At 41.1% G+C, this 17,867-nt stretch overlaps 1 protein-coding gene across 1 annotated transcript in view; it reads left to right on the forward strand.

Moving 5' to 3' along the window:
• The window catches only part of LOC144606191 (thrombospondin type-1 domain-containing protein 7A-like), a 306,928-nt gene that overhangs the window by 147,469 nt on the left and 141,592 nt on the right, over nucleotides 1–17,867 (forward strand). The window contains exon 3 of the mRNA XM_078422057.1: nucleotides 8,059–8,307. Coding sequence (XP_078278183.1) covers nucleotides 8,059–8,307 — 249 coding nt within the window. The remainder of the gene's footprint in view (nucleotides 1–8,058; nucleotides 8,308–17,867) is intronic.

Consider the following 17,867-nt stretch of genomic DNA (forward strand, 5'->3'; position numbering starts at 1 on the left):
GTTGGGGGAGATCAGAGCCAGGGGTTACAGTTTAAGAATAAGGGGTAGGCCATTTAGGACTGAGATGAGGAAAAACATTTTCACCCAGAGTTGTGAATCTGTGGAATTCTCTGCCACAGAAAGCAGTGGAGGCCAATTCACTTGATGTATTCAAAAGAGAGTTCGATATAGCTCTGAGAGCTGAAGGAATCAATGGATATGGGGACAAAAGCAGGAACGCGGTACTGGTTTTGGATGATCAGCCATGATCATATTGAATGGTGGTGCTGACTCGAAGGGCCAAATGGCCGACTCCTGCACCTATTTTTATGTTTCTAGTGGACTAAAAGGCCTTTTTCTGTATTGTATCTATCCACGACAGAGCAAGCTTGAAGCTTGATGGTCCAATTGGCCTATTTCTGTTCTAGTTTCTTAGATTCAGATTTTCATATCTCTTTTTATCCTGTAAGGAATAACTTGGGAGCTGATGCATACCTGGTTACAAATAGGAAAATTGGCCTGAAGTTATTCAATTCACGTGAAGAGGAGACAGTTTTGCAAATCAATGCACAGGAACATGACTATAGATTAAATTAGAAAAAAAGCAGCAGGTATAACCAGTGTCAGAGCCTCAAGCATGATTGTGGATATGATAGAAGTGATGGAGCAATGAGCCTAATAATGAGTTAACCTTCTGAAGTAACAGGTTACAGTAATTTGAACACGTGTCTTAACATCTCATGTCAGGTGTATGCAAAAGTCCTTGAAAAACTGACAATGTTTTATTCCATCAGAAGAAATGCTGAAGTGACACCATGTATTTTTTATGACAAATAATAGTGAAATTATACAGATACTGTCAACGTCACTGGTGGAGCGGGAGAAAAAAGAACGATGTTTGTCTCAAGGAGACCTTGCTTCACCAGTGTAATGTAATACAATTGGACTTATAAACTATATATCAAGCACACATCAAATGTGATTACTGCTACCTTCATGAGTTTATTTGCTGTCCATTGCTATTAATGTTAACAGTGAGCATTTTGTTGTTATATTTTCTGCTCCGTTGCTACCACCTGCCTCCCCATGTCTGCTCGATTCACCCTTCAGAATGATTCCATTGCTCCTCACGTTCATGGATTGTAATGCTGTTTTAGATCTTGTGTGCTGCTTAACAGCTTTTTAAAAATCTCTCCCTATACTTTCATTTTTTTTCTGTTCTATTTCTCATGATTCACCTTCCTTGTAGGTCTGCTGCTCAAACTGATATATGTATTAGCTTTCAAAGATCAGCCAATCTTCCCTGTCCCGCCTGCAACTGGTCCAAAACGCTGCAGCGAGACTCCTGACGGGTACCCGTAAAAGGGACCACATCACGCCGATTCTGGCCTCTCTCCACTGGCTCCCTGTGCGGTACAGAATCAACTTCAAGCTCCTCCTATTCACGTATAAAGCCCTAAATGGACATTCCCCCCCCCTACATCAAAAATCTTCTAACCCACCTCTCTAACTCCAGGTCCCTCAGGTCGGCCGACTTGGGGCTACTCACTATCCCGCGGTCTAGGCTTAAGCTCAGGGGTGACCGTGCTTTTGCGGTTGCAGCTCCTAGACTGTGGAACAGCATCCCTCTCCCCATCAGAACTGCCCCCTCCATCGACTTCTTTAAGTCCAGGCTCAAAACCTATTTCTACTCCCTAGCGTTTGAGGCTCATTGAGGAGGCGCTGTGAACTGTTTTGTATGTGCTGTTATGTTTCATTTTTTCCTTAGTACCTAATCAGATGTACAGCACTTTGGTCAACGTGGGTTGTTTTTAAATGTGTTATACAAATAAAATTGACTTGACTTGACTTGGCAATCTGTAGCCATTTTGTTAAGTGCAACGCTGATTTAAAGCAAACATATTCACAGGTTGAACACTGATTTCCCGTCACCCTCAGTATTTGCTCCTTTCATATGATCAAATTATACACAGTGTTCTAAGGCATTGTCTCACTAAAACCTCCTAGATATACTCAGCACAGGTACATTTACCATATACTCTGAAAAGCTTCAATAAAAGGTTAAAATTGCAGCAAAGTTCATTTCTGTGTTTTGTGTAAAAACATATGTTTTGTTTAAAGACATATGTTTTGTGTAAAAACATATCTATATGTTTTCTTGCTCATCTTTTATCATTAAAAATGAATCAATTTTTCCAGTAATCTTGCATTTCCTTACATTCTTCTCCAACTACTATTTTCTTGCTCATGCACTTAATCTGTCAGGATACAATTACAGACTTTTGCATTTTCCCCACAACTCAACCTCCCACATAACAATAAACACCATGCAACACTAAACTTGGATTTGACATTTTGCCGAAATAATTAATATGGATTTTAAATAGTTGATGTTTCGCGTTTGGCATTATATCTTGATTATATCTTGCCAATCTCAGCGTTATCTATTTGTTGCCACACTTTGTTTTCTGTCTCTTAATCAATGTTAATGCATTATTCTCAATCCTAATGTTTGGCATACAAAATCAATTACTGACTCAAAACTGTGAGCAATTTAGTGAGGATTGTATAGGAAGGAACTGCATATGCTGGTTTACACTGAAGAAAGAAACAAAATACTGGAGTCAGTCAGCGGGACAGGCAGCATCTCTAGATAGAAGGAGAGGGTAATGTTTCGGGTCAAGACCCTTGTTCAGACTGAGAGTCAGGATAGAGGGAGACACAGAGATAAAGAACTGTAAGGTGTGAAAATGAGACATCAAAAGAGATGTGATCAAGGAAAATGTAGAATAGATTATTGTTAGCTCGAAGGTGACAACAAAGCAAACAGAGGTAAAATGTAAGCAGGGGACAGTCAGACTGGTCAGAGAACTAGGATGGGGAGGGAAGGAGAGAGAGCGAAAGCAAGGATTACTTGAAGTTAGAGAAGTCAATATTCATACAGCTGGGGTGTGAGCTGCCCAAGCAAAATATGAGATGCTGTTCCTCCAATTTGTGCTGGGCCTCACTCTGATAGTGGAGGATGTCCAGGACAGAAAGGTCAGTGTGGAAATGGGAGAGTGAGTTAAAGTGTTTAGCAACCAGGTGATCAGGTAGGTTTATGCGGACTGAGCGGAGGTAGTACTTAGCGAGAGTTCTTTAATGAGGGTTGCATGCTGATGTAACTGATTTTGTAACTTACATAGGATGCACGATTGCTACAGAATTGCACTCATTTAGTACACGTGGCTAATGATAAACTTTATTTCCACAGTATTTGATCATTATATCATTAGTTTATTCAACGTATGTCAATATTGCCCCTTAACAAATGCCATTGGAAAATCCAAATGCACTGGTTCCTCCTTACTGCCCATGCTAGATACATCTTCATAAAGTTTGAATAATGTGATCAAATATTGTGGCGATGAAGTTTATCATTAGCCATGGGTACTAAGATAGTGCATTTTGGTAGCAATCGTGCATTACCCCAACATATAGCCCTCAATTACCCCAGCATATAGCCCTCACTAAATTGCTCACCGTTTTGAGTCAATTATTGATTTTACATGCCAAATATGTTATGAACTAGTATCCAGCTTAACCTAATTCAATATATATAACCCACACTACTCAAGAGCTATACAGATATCCGGGTTACTCTTAGTGCTTTTTATAAACACTGCAAATGTTAAATTGTGAATTGGATTCTTGGCCCACTGCCCACCTTGGAAAGAATCTAGGGAACCAAGTGGCGTGACCACCTAAAGGATTTGAAAATACCCGTGAATCAAAATTACTGTCCAGCATTATGAAATATCCTTTGAATTGTCACTGAGGGTGATGGTGGGGGGTGAGGAGTTGGTCATTGAATGTAGAGAAATCTTGCAAATGCTAAAAAAAGTATTTGACTTTCGGTTTAACATTTCATTAAACTGAAGAGCTTTTAATCACCATTCAGCTGTGTTTATGCTTTATTTTTTTATCATCCCCCTTTTTAATTACTTACATGATCCTCACATTCTGTTTAGGTATCTTTCGGTGATGTGCAGAACATCATATCGCAATAGAACCATAACCATTTAACTCACATATTCCAGATTAGATCATATTTTACAGCCAGCAGAGTGATTGGAGAGAGCCTACTAGAACCATTCCTAAAACAAAGTTATTTCAGCAAGCAACAGTACAGAGACACGCAATAGCCTTATTTGTCATCAAGCTGTTCCTTGCATATGAGGGCAGGAAAATAAATAACGCTATTAATTTTACCTGAAAAGGCAAACGAGATTTTCTCCTTTAGCTTTATTGAACTGAGTAACCAACACCTAGATGTTTTTTGCTTTCTTTTATTCTCCATCATTGGGAAGAAAATGAGCTCTACATAGCCTTAAGTTCAAAGTTTCACAATTAACAAGTCAATTAAACTATTACTGTCCTCCCATGAATACAATTCTGCAGGATTCCTGCAGGGTGAATGCTTATTTTCGCTTGCCTCATATGGGTGCTAGCCAGGATAATCAAAATGTATAAATGGATTGTTTAATAGGTTAATATAAAAACTGGTCATTATTTTCAGATGAACTTTATAAGATCCATCCTATCACTGTTCAAATGGATCTAGAGTTACCCATTTAAAAAAAAAAGGTTGCTGGCAGTTTATAAACTAGAAATCCAAAATCCTGCCTTTGACTTGATCAGAACCATAATGTAACCAAATAGGAATTGCTACAGTAATAGATTGGAAGCAAATCTGCTGTTTTTAACGTATACTAGACCAAGTGGAACCGTTGGGCCCAAACCTCTCCTGCATTGGTGCAACACCCTCTCCTACCCCTCTCCCCCCCTGCCCCCCTCCCTCCCTCCTCTCCCTCCCCTTCCCCCTTCCCCTCCCTCTCCACCTCCCCCTCTCCTCCCCCCTTCCCCTCCCCCCCCACTCCATCCCCCTCAGCCTCCCTTATCCTCCCTCCTCCCCCTCTCTCCCCCACCCTCCACCCCTTTCCCCCTCCCTCCCCTCTCCCTCCCTAGGAGTTAGATTTAAACATTAAAATGTGAATCACTTTAAAAATATTACTCCGATTTCAATGAAACTTCTTCCATTAGCACCAAAGGGATGACGGTGAGTAAGGTGGGCCTAAAATTGTTGCGCTATCGTGTACCGTTTTGGCTGTAGTTCAAAAACAAACAAACAAACAAACGAGAGTTTTAGTATATAGATGTCTTTCAATGCAAATATTCTGGAACATAGAGATATAATAATATTGTCCAGGAACAAGCCCTTCAGCCCACGATGTATGTGCCAAATTAAACTAATCTCTTCTGTCTGTACATGATCAATTTACTTCCATTTCCTGTGTTTATCTAAAAGCCTTTTAAACACCACTATCACAATCTGCTTCTGTCATCACCCCTGACAGCACATTCTAGACATCTGCAGCTCTATATAAAAAAATCCTGGCCTGCACATCTCCTTTAAACTTTCTCCCTCTCTTATTACAATGATGCCCTCTAGTCTTTGACATTTCCACTCTGGAATAAAAGATTCTGCATCTACTCCACCTATGGCTCTCATAATCTTAGCCTATGACACTTCTGAGAAAACAATCCAAGTTTTCCCAATCTCTCTGTCTAGGTAATATTCCCTAATTCTGGCAGCATCATTGAAATCTTTTCTGCCTCATCTCCAAAGCCTCCATATTGTCCCTGTATTGGGGCATCAATGACTGCACGCAAGTATGCCAGAGGTAGCTTAATTAAAGTTTTATAAAGCTGAAACATAACTTCCTGACTCCCACACTTAGTGCCCTGACCTCTGAAGACAAGCATAACGTACGCCTTCTCAACTGATCTATCCATCTCTGTTGCTACTTTCAGGGAGCTATGCACTTGGACCTCAAGATCCTTCTATACATGAAAATCCCTGTGTTACAACAATTTCTAGTTTACAGTTAACTGTTTCCTATTGTCAATTTTTGGGCTCTAACATAAAAGAACGCTGAACTTGAGCTGATATGCCGGCCTGAAGTAATGTAAACAAAATTGTTTTAATTAAGTACATGATGAGTAAAGCAGTATGGGAACTATACATCTTTCATAGAGTCATAGAATCATAGAGTGATACAGTGTGGAAACAGGTCCTTCTGCCCAACTAGCCCACACCGGCCAACAATGTCTCAGCTACACTAGTCCACTTGCCTGTGCTTGATCCATATCCCTCCAAACCTGTCCTATCCATGTACCTATCTAACTGTTTCTTAAACGATGGGATCATCCCAGCCTCAACTAACTCCACTGGTAGCTTGTTCCATACACCCACCACCCTTTGTGTGAAAAAGTTACCCCTCGGATTCCAATGAAATCTTTCCCCTTCATCTTGAACCTCTGGTCCTCGATTCCCCTACTCTGGGCAAGAGACTCTGTGCATCTACCTGATCTATTCCTCTCATGATTTTGTACACCTCTATAAGATCACCCCTCATCCTCCTGCGCTGAAGGAATAGAGACCCAGCCTACTCAACCTCTCCCGAAAGCTCACACCCTCTAGTCCTGGCAACATCCTCATAAATCTTTACTGAACCCTTTCAAACTTGACAATATCTTTCCTATAACATGGTGCCCAGAACTGAACACAAGATTCTAAATGCGGTCTCACCAATGTCTTATACAACTACAACATGACCACTCAATTTCTATGCTCTTATCTTTAAAATATAAACTTTTTTGTATGAAAATATGGGGAACAGGTTATTATGAAAGCAAACAGTAAAGTTGACAGAGTATGTGTTTCTAGAGAGAAAATGATTGTAGGAGATGTTGTGATGGTAGAAAAATGGAGGTTAGATCGATCAAGAGTCAAGTCAAGACTGTGTTATCAGACATAACAATAACTGAACAGTGAATTTCGTACTTTCAACAGGATAACAGGTTTGTAAACAAGTACTCATAGATAATATAATAAATAAACAAAAAATTGATCAATTAAAACCCCAATATTAGTGCAAAAGCCCGAAGTCCTTTGTGCAACCGAGATAGTTCATAGTTGGATAGTGTTTGTAGTGTTCAAGAGCCTATTAATATATTATTAATTGCCTCATTAATCTTCTCTAATCTCTTCTGATCCTTGCGTTATTTATATATATATTTTAAATGCTACAGTTTATTCAAAATGTTATTCAAAGTTCACGATGGAGATAACGGAGCTACTTACAATTGTTAAGAGATAAGAATGAATCATTCTGTGGCAAGTGCAGATTTTGTGGCAAAGCGTGCCTGTCAGTGCAATGCAACAGTGACATTGAAGGTGTGAACCGAGTAGTCGAAGCAAGAGGGTCGTGGTGAACCTAAGTATCAGACTACAGTGGGTTGTGGCGAATAAAAATAACGAAACAATTTGCAGATGCTGGAAATCTAAAGCAAAAACAGAAAATGTTAGAAATACTGAGCAGGTCAGGCTGCGTATGTGGGAAGAGAAATAGAGTCAATATTTCTGGTCGAAGACCCTTTATTAGAACTTAAAAGGAAACAAAAGATGCTTAAAAAGCTGCCATATTACTTTCCAGTTGAGGTGAATGGATGTTTTTCGGATTCCTGGAAAGTATGTAGCAGTGTTCCTTCGGGAAACAATAGTGAAAGGCTTGGATAGAGTGGACGCGGAGAGAATGTTTCCATTAGTGGGAGTGTCTAGGACCAGAGGGCACAGCCTCAGAATCAAAGGACGCACCTTTATAAAGGAGATGCGGAGGAAGTTCTTTAGTCAGAGGGTGGTGGTGAATCTCTGGAATTCATTGTCACAGACGGCTGTGGAGGCCAAGCTATTGGGAGTTTTTAAAGCGGAGATTGTTTCCTTCACATCAATGATTTATTTGTGCTTTCAAAGGTGATGAGACCTTTCAATGGTGTAGGAGGTGTGCGCTGAATGTGTGTCGTAGGTGTGCGAGTTTCTGAATTAATGTGGGTGTGTTGATATTTTGTAATGTGTAGTTTTTAGGTTATTTTCAACAACTTTGCAAATTTTATGATGTAATGTTTGAGTAAAAGAACAAATCAACGAATATATATTAAAGGTTGCTAAACTCATTAAAATGTGTTTTTTTTTACCAGCCTCTGCACACAACAGAAGTTGCCAATAACCTTCCAGTCGTGTGTGGTCCCAAAGGACTGTCAAACTTCAGAATGGTCCGAGTGGAGCCCCTGTTCAAGGACTTGCTACAGTGCAACATCTCCGAAAGGATTTCGTGCCAGAACGTCCAGTGTTAACCAATACCCAGTTGGTGGTGGGAAAGAATGTCCATCCCTTGAGGAACAAGAGCCATGCTCTCCGCAAGGGGAAGGCGTGCCGCCTTGTGCTACGTAAGTCTGTTCATGTTAATACCTTTACCTTGACGGAGAGCGCAAATGGACGTATAGCTGAGAAGCAATCAGTTGAATAACACATGACGATTTAAGAGTAACACTGTGCAATGAATGCAGAACATTCACAAAAGAAGCAATGTGCAAGTTGATTATTTTCCTTCATTGACTTGCCTTTCCGGACAATGTTTTACCAGTGACCTTCTTTTAAACATCTGCTTATTGTTTCCTAGAGTAAACACAGGAAGTAGCAGTTGACTGAGAATCACCCACTTTTTTCCCTTGCTCTCGCTGTGGAGTATCCATTGAAGACACTTATACTTTACTTAATTTACTTAATTTTAATATTTTCAATCATTTGTGTTTTAATATATTTTTGTTACTCTTTGCTTTTGAAATATATCACTGATAAAAATCTACTTTAATAGCGGCACAGTGGTATAGCAGTAGAGTTGCTGCCTTACAGCGCCAGGGATCCAGGTTCGATCCTGACTATGGGTGCTGTCTGTATGGAGTTTGTACATTCTCCCAGTGACCACATGGGTTTTCTCTGGGTGCTCCGTTTTCCTCCCACATTGCAAAGACATGCAGGTTTGTAAGTTCTATAGGCTTCTGTAAATTGTCCTTAGTATGCAAGATAGAACTAGTGTACAGGTGACAGCTGATCGGCACTGACCCGGTGGGTTAAAAGGGCCTGTTTCCATGCTGTATCTCTAAACTAAACTAAAAAAAATTAAGGTTTATGATCACTAGAATTTAGAATTTAGAAGGATGAGAGGGGATCTCATTGAAACATATAAAATTCTTAAGGGATTGGACAGGCTACATGCAGGAAAAATGTTCCCCATGTTGGGGGAATACAGGACCAGGGGTCACAGTTTAAGAATAAGAGGTCGGCCATTTAGGACTGAGATGAGGAAAACATTTTCACCCAGAGAGTTGTGTATCTGTGGAATTCTCTGCCACAGAAGGCAGTGGAGGCCAATTCATTGGATGTATTCAAGAGAGAGTTCGATTTTGCTCTCAGAGCTAACGGAATCAAGTGACATGGGGGGAAAGCAGGAACGGGGTAGTGATTCTGGATGATCTGCCATGATTTTATTGAATGGCGGTGCTGGTTCGAAGGTCCGAATGGCCTACTCCTGCACCTATTTTCTATGTTTCTATGATTACCATTGGTAAAAGCCTATTAAACCTTTGACAATGGGATCCCAGGATATGACACAAGGTGGAGTTGGTATTGGATGTCTATTGCATACATGGGTTCAGCTACTTTAGCTCTTCATGTAAACTCCATGTAAGACCATTACACAAGCTTAACACATCCAAAACATAGTATTCTGAGAATTATCACATAGTCTTGAAGAGAAAAAGATATATAGCATTCTTCAAAAGGAATTCTATTAGCATTGCACAAGAATAGCAACTATAAACCCACATGTGAAAAAATAAGTGCAAATGATGGCAGTGAATCTGGACAGCTGGCTCACTCTGGGATGATCAAATCCATTGTGTTTCTACCATGGTAACTCATTCCTAAAGTAATTACTCAATCACTATTCACTCATATGCGGTTTCAGAAGAGAACGTTTGAACAATAAATGAAAATGTATTAAAGTTAGTGTGTCACAAATATGTGAAGAAAAAGAGGGCTGTAATTAAATAAACTGGAAATGCACTTGCAAGCTTACAGAAAAGGCAAAAGGGAAAGAATTGGAATGAGATAAGAGAGTTCTGTTTTTTTTTACTATGAAATAAAGACTTTGAGAGGTCAGGAAATTAATTATTTGTTGCAGAAAGCTAGTCCTGAGCTGTTCTTGGAACCACAATATTGACATAGCTGGTTCAGTTAGTTTAGTTTAGTTTAATTTACTTTAGAGATACAGTGCGGAAACAGGCCCTTTCGACCCACCAAGTCCGTGCCGACCAGTGATCCCAGCACATTAACACTATCCTATACCCACTAGGGACAATTTTTACATTTACCAAACCAATTAACCTACATACCTGTACGTCTTTGGAGTGTGGGAGGAAACCGAAGATCTCGGAGAAAACCCACGCAGGTCACAGGGAGAACGTACAAACTCCGTACAGACAGCACCCGTAGTCGGGATCGAACCCAGGACTCCGGCGCTGCATTAGCTGTAAGGCAGCAACTCTACCGTCGCGCCACCGTGCCGTCCAAAAAATAAAGACTTTTCTTTATCTTATCTTTTTCGTGGTAAGATGTTCTCTTGATGCAGTTTTTGTGACCTGAATGTTATTTTCCACCAGTACATGAAGGCACAAGGAACTGCAGGTGCTGGTTTATAAAAAAAAACACAAGGTGCTGGAGTAACTCAGCGGGTCACTCACACATGAATGTTGATTAGATCTTGCTGCATAAAAACTGCTTCATCGTTGAATGATATTAAACACCATGCACTCATCAGGGAACACCCCTACTTCTGCCTGTTTGTTGGAAGAACGGTCATTGTTGAAGTGGTTGAAGTAGTAAGAAGTTGCCCCAAAGAACTCCAGGAATTAGGTCCAGGGACTTCATTCATCTCCAGTATCTGCAGCCATCTTCCACTACTTGATCTGAAATACTTTCCCCTTCATACCCATTCACTTCAAGTTCTCCTTTAGGTCTAGGGGATTCATTCATCTCCAGCATCTGCACCCATCTTCCACTATAATAACTGAAATGCTTTCCCCTTGATACCCATAGACTTCAATCATCCTCGTGATCCTCGATGCCGCACTCAGTCAGATGCTGCTTTGATTTGTCATCACTCTTAATTCACCTTAGAAATTCAGCTCATTGGTCATTGATTGGGCCAAGGCTGAAATAAGGACCAGAACTGAGAGAACATTTCCAAAACTCAAAATAGGCATGAGTGAGTAGGTTACGGGTGAATGTGCCTCTCAATAGCACTGTCAATCACATTTTCCATCATGTGTCTGTTGAAACTGCAAACACTCGTTTACAAAACAAGACACAAAATGGTGGAGTAACTCAGCCGGTCATGCAGCATCTACTGGAGAACGTTGCTAGTTGACATTTCGGGTTGGGACCCTACTTCAGACTGATTGTTGGTTGGAATAGGAGGAAGAAAGCGGGAAGAGAGGAGGGGCAGGACAAAACCTGGCAGGTAATAGGTGGAGACACGTGAGCGGCCTTTTTGATAGGCAGGTGGCTGGAGAAAGGCCAGAGATGAAAAGAGAGAAGGTGTGAGACAAAAGGATTGAAGAGTTGTGAATTGTGAAGCTAACAGAAGGAATGTAGTTGGAATGGGAGGGGGGGAGGGAAATAGGTACGAGTCCAATTGGGGCACAGGAGAGACTGGCAGAGGGAGAGGAAAAGGGGGGTGGGGTTGGCAGTTATCTAAACAATATAGGTAACAACAGGTAAGGGGCCAGGTAGTACATCACCCGTGGTTGCAGAGGAAAGTACCTGTGGAGGAGGAGGTTTGGGTGGGAAGGGATGAGTGAACCACAAAGTTGCGGATGGAGTGGTCTCTGTGGTAGGTGGAATGGGGTGGGGATGGGAAGATGTGACTGGTGGTGGGCTCACATTGGAGGTGACGGAAACTTTGGAGAATGATATGCTGGATGTGGAGGCTTGTGGGTGAAAGCTGAGGACCAGGGCGACGCTATCCTTGTTCTGTCTCGGGGTATGGGGAGTGTGAGCAAAACTATGGGACACAAAGGAGTTGCGGGGTGAAGGATCCATCTATGATAGCAGGGGGGGAAACCATGTTTACTAAAGAAAGAGAACATCTCTGATGCCCGAGAATGCAAAACCTTATTTTGGGAGCAGATCCAGCAGAAACAGAGAAATTGAGAGTAGGGGATGGCATTTTTGCAAGAAGCATGGTGGGAGAAGGTGTAATCCAGAGAACTGTGTAAGTCAGTGGGTTTGTAGTAGACATCAGTCAATAGTCTATCCCCCTGTGATGGAGACAGAGATATCAGGGAAGGGGAGAGAGGTGTGAGAGATAGCACATGTGAATTTGAGATCAGAGTGGAAGTTAGTGGTAAAGTCAATAATGTCAATGAGTTCTGCTTGAGTGCAGGAGGCAGCTCTGCGCCTGTCGTCGATGCAGCGGAGAAAGAATTGCGGGATGGTGCCAGTGTACGTTTGGAACAAGGACTGTTCAACGCAACCAATAAAAAGGCAGGCTTATGTGGTATCCATGCAAGTGCCCGTGGCTACCCCCTTAACTTAGAGAAAGTGAGAGGTTGTTGAGGGCAAGGACTAGTTCCGTCAGGTGGAGGTGAGTGTTAGTAGAGGGAAATTAATTGAGACTCTGTTCAAGGAAGAACTTTTAGGGCCTTGAAACCTTCCTGGTGGGGGACTGGACGTCATGAGGCAATGTGAGCCAAGAAATTAAAAGTTATTGAGAGTAGAGGGCATGTGAGGACTCTTGTATGTTGGTCGGAAGGAATTAGACAAGAGGGGATGGGGTGGAATTAAGGTATTTGGAGGTGATAGCATGGAATCAAGGTATTTGGAGATGTTTATGTTAATGGAGAGTAGATAGTTTGGATGGTAATTAGCTGGATAGAATTTGTCGGCATTTTGACCTATTATGTATAAGTAGAAATATATATCAATTCAATCACTAATGTAGAACGTTTTATGTAGGTATAATAGGAATATTAGCTGAAGACAAGTAAATACTGGCAAAGGCCAACAATGTTTCTACTCCTGCACCTATTGTCTATTGTCTATTTATCGTTAAAGGCCAACATTATTCTATCATGTACTTCAGTGGAGATGGTATTAATGTTAGCCAAATGTGCATAAATTGAGCCAATTTGTGAAATCAATGTACCTTTATTATCAGAGAAACAAAATTCTTGAGGATTTTGAAAATATGAAATTAAAACCAAAAATGCTAGAAATGATCAGTAGGTCAAGCATCATCTGTGATCATCATCATCATCATCATATACATACAGCCGGAAACAGGCCTTTTCGGCCCTCCAAGTCCGTGCCGCCCTGTGATCCCCGTACATTAACACTATCCTACACCCACTAGGGACAATTTTTACATTTACCCAGCCAATTAACCTACAGAGGGAAATATTTCATTTCAGGTCAAAGCTCTTTCATTAAATCTGTTTTGATTTTAGTTTTCTCTCTTCACAAGTATTGCCTAATCTTCTGCACACTTTTATTAAGTTAGAACATTTTAAAAGCACTGTATCCACTCATGCAATAATATTCACTGGAACGGCGTAAAAAGCAGATGTGGCACAGTCCAGCGTGTACATCAGCCATTAAACCGAGTCAAAAAAGGGTTGTTTTGTTTAGATGAAGATCAATATGAATCATAAATCAAAATTCCTAATGCATTTATTTAAACATGAAGCACGCTTTGAAGTTGATGATTTTCTGTTTTAGGAATAGACAATTATGACTCCTCAAGGATATCCTGTTTTATTCATGAATTCAACATGTCCTGGCATATTAACATACTGATTGCTTGGCATTATTTGCATATTCAATAGGATGTAAAAGCTGTAGCGTAATGTGTTTACATCAAAGTTTTAATTTATTGCAGAGATTATTTTAGCTCCAGACATCTCGTATGAAAATCCAAGTTGATATTTCTCATTACTGTCTAGTTTGTAAGTTCTTAAAAGTATTTATATCTTGATTGTCTGCTGAAGGATAATTCAGTTACATTGCAATAGTGGGATAAAGTGATGATTGAGATTTAAATATAAAATGGATTAAAATAAGTTAAATATTGGAGGTTTAGAGGAGTCAAAATCTCACTGATGATGGCATGTCTTGAGTGCAGTTTAACTTCCATGATGTGCAGGGTAGATCTTTGGCGGGGTTTTAAAGAGGAAGCATTTAATTTTTTGAAAGATCAGGAGATTGATGGGTATGAGAAACTGGCACAGAAGAGGAGATGGGGCCTGGGGCAGGTCAGCCACGATCATGTTGAATAGTGGGTAGGTTAGAGGGGCTGAAAGGCCTACTTCTGCTTATGTATGTCTTTTTAATCGACATAATGCGACTTCAGCACAGGCTTTGCAAAAAGTAATGGTTTATTACAACTTTGACAACAATTTTAGATTTAACAACTTGTTTGAAGCTGAAACAACATTTGCTACTTGTCTATTTTATGAGAAACTCTTGCAGATGGGTTAAATGGGCTGGATGAACTTATGCAAGTTCCAATTCTTCAAAACCTGGTCAAGGCCAGATGAATCTTTTAAATTTATATTCTAATCAAAGGTTTTGTCATGGCTGTGGGCTACCCCAGAGAACAGTTAAACATCAGTCATATTGTTTAAAGATCAGTCAGAGATTTCCTTGTGGAATATCAAAGAAACAAATGTGTTTTATAAAAATCTGTCGCTATTTAGCTTATTCCAAATTTATTTAACAAACCACTTTGAAGTGTCAAACTGCTATCAAAGGATTTGAACTCAAATCTCCAGATTATGTAACATAGCCACTTTGCAACCACACCCATCAACAGCTTTTCTTTGGACCGATTTATACTTTTTTATGAAGTATATAAAGGGCCTATTTATAGTCGTTAGCTGTTTGTTTTAGACAAGCTGATCATCCTGATCATCCTGGGCATTGGCTTAGTGAATTTCATTTGGACTGCCTTTATTGTTGGTATATTCTTCCTCATCATCCCATTCAAATTTTCCAGTTGACTTTACGTCTTAATTTAATCGTGTAGCGTGGAAAAGTGTCACATGATTGAATATGCCATTTTATTTAAATATAAAGAATGAACATAGATTATATATATATGTGTTTGAAAGAACTGCAGATGCTGGTTTAAGTCGAAGGTAGACACAAAATGCTGGAGTAACTCAGCAGGACAGGCAGCATCTCCGGAGAGAGGAATGGGTGACGTTTCGGGTCGAGACCCTTCTTCAGACTCATGACAGGGGAGAGGGCAAGACAGAGATAGCATGTAGTCGTAGACAGTAAGACTGGTAAGAGAACTGGGAAGGGGAGGGGATGGAGAGAGAGGGAAAGCAAGGTATATTTGAAGTTAGAGAAGTCAGTGTTCGTACCGCTGGGGTGTAAGTTACCCAAGCAAAATATGAGGTGCTGTTCCTCCAATTTGCACTGGGCCTCACTGACAATGGAGGAGGACCTAGACAGAAAGGTCAGATTGGGAATGGAAGGAGGAGTTAAAATGCTGAGCCACCAGGAGATCAGGTAGGTTAAGGCGGACTGAGCGGAGTTCAACGAAACAATCGCCGAGCCTGCGCTTGGTCTTGCCGATATACAGGAGTTGACACCTGGAACAGCGGGTACAGTAGATGAGGTTGGAGGAGGTGCAAGTGAACCTCTGCCTCACCTGAAAAGACTGTCAGGGTCCTTGGATGGAGTTGAGGGGGGAGATAAAGGGACAGGTGTTGCATCTCCTGCATTTGCAGGGGAAAGTACCTGGGGAGGGGGTCGTTTGGGTGGGAAGGGATGAGTTGACCAGGGTGTTGCGGAGGGAACGGACTCTGCTGAAAGCAGAAAGGGGTGGAGATGGGTAGATGTGGCCAGTAGTGGGATCCCGTTGGAGGGGCGAAGATGTTGGAGGATTATGTGCTGTATGTGACGGCTGATGGGGTGGTAGGTGAGAACAAGGGGGACTCTGTCCATGTTACCAACGAGAGGAGGGGGAGCAAGAACGGAGCTGCGGGATATCGAGGAGACCCTAGTGAGAGCCATCTATAATGGAAGAGGAGAACCCCCGTTCCCTAAAGAATGAGGACATCTCCAATGACCTGGATGGAAAATCTCATCCTGGGTGCAGATGCGGCACCGGTTAAGAATCGGGAGTAGGGGATAGAGTTTTTACAGGAAGCAGGGTGGGAAAAAGTGTAGTCTAGATAGCTATGGGAGTCACTGGGTTTGTAATAGATGTCAGTCAATAACCTGTCTCCTGTGATGGAGATGGTGAGATCTAGAGATGCTAGACAGATTTCAGAGATGGTCCAAGTAAATTTGAGTGCAGGATGGAAATTAGTCATTAAATTGATGAAGTCAGTGAGTTTGCAGGGGTGCAGGAGGTAGCACCAATGCAGTCATCAATGTAGCGGAGGTAGAGTTTGGGGAGAGGGCCAGTGTACGCCTGGAACAGTGATTGTTCGACGTACCCTACAAAGAGGCAGGCATAGCTGGTGCCCATTCGAGTGCCCATAGCTACGCCTTGGATTTGGAGGAAATAGGAGGAGTGGAAGGGGAAGTTGTTTAGTCCGCCTTAACCTACCAAATCTCAAGGTTGCTCAGCACTTTAACTCTCCCTCCCATTCCCAATCTGACCTTTATGTCCTGAGCCTCCTCCATTGTCAGAGTGAGGCCCAGCGCAAATTGGAGGAACAGCACCTCATATTTTGCTTGGGTAGCTCACACCCCAGCAGTATGAACATTGACTTTTCTAATTTCAAATAATCCCTTGCTTTCCCTCTATCTCCATCCCCTCCCCCTTCCCAGTTCTCCCACCAGTCTTACTGTCTCCGACTAAATTCTATCTCTCTCCTGCCCACTCCCCTGCCATCAGTATGAAGAAGGGTCTCGACCCGATAGATTATATATATATATATATATATATATATATATAATATATATATATAATATATGTGTGTTATATATATATATATAAACCAGCAGGGTCAAAACCATACTGATTAATTAGACATCTGAATTAAAGAGCCTGTCGAGGTTCTAATGGTTTGCACAAAGTTATCATTGGGCACAACAGAGGCTAATTTGCACTAGTAATTGTTGCTCATTAATAGCATCAGTAACCTCCAGAGAGGTTATGAATTTGGAAAATCGTCTTTAAAAATGCATAACCACACTGAACAAATTGACAAGTGGTCCTTTAAATACAGTTATGAGTCACATTACCGTTTCATCATTACCGTAGAGCTGAAGGTAACAGTTGACACTTTTATTTCTTGAAGTAAGGATCTTTCAAGATGTTTTTTGTAATCATAAGAGGATTTTGTTTCGAAGCACAGGATTTTCACATAAAAGACCAAGAAATTATTCAACTGCAGCAACAAAAAACAGATGATGAAAGATTTAATTTCTAAAGAGATGATATTCATGTTCAAAGGCACAACAGCTTTGAGGGCATTTTTGAGGTGAAATTTTCATGGTTTGATTCATATAATTGTCACTGAATGTGCTCTGCAAAATTTCAAAATGTATATTTATATGTGCCCCTTATTCCTGCTGAAGTTGTTAACCCTATTAAAAGGTGTGTTGACATTTGGCTATTTGGGTAAATGCTAAAAGATCCATTCATTTGGAAGAGGCAGGCCCTGTACTGGAGTTTCCAGCCACTGACAAATTAAATTTGACAAGGTTCTGCATGCTTGGCTGCTCTGGAAGGATAGATGGCCTGGGTTCCAAGGAGAACTAGGTGACTGGATAGAAAATTGGCTTCATGGAAGGGAACAGAGAGTGATGGTGGAAAGTTGTTTTTTGGACTGGAGGCCTGTGACTAGTGGTGTGCCTCAAGATGCTGGGCCCATTGCTGTTTGTGGTTTATAGCAACAATTTGGATGAGAACATGCAAGGCATG

The sequence above is a fragment of the Rhinoraja longicauda genome, chromosome 2 (genome assembly GCF_053455715.1).
Source record: "Rhinoraja longicauda isolate Sanriku21f chromosome 2, sRhiLon1.1, whole genome shotgun sequence".
NCBI classification, from domain to species: domain Eukaryota; kingdom Metazoa; phylum Chordata; class Chondrichthyes; order Rajiformes; family Arhynchobatidae; genus Rhinoraja; species Rhinoraja longicauda.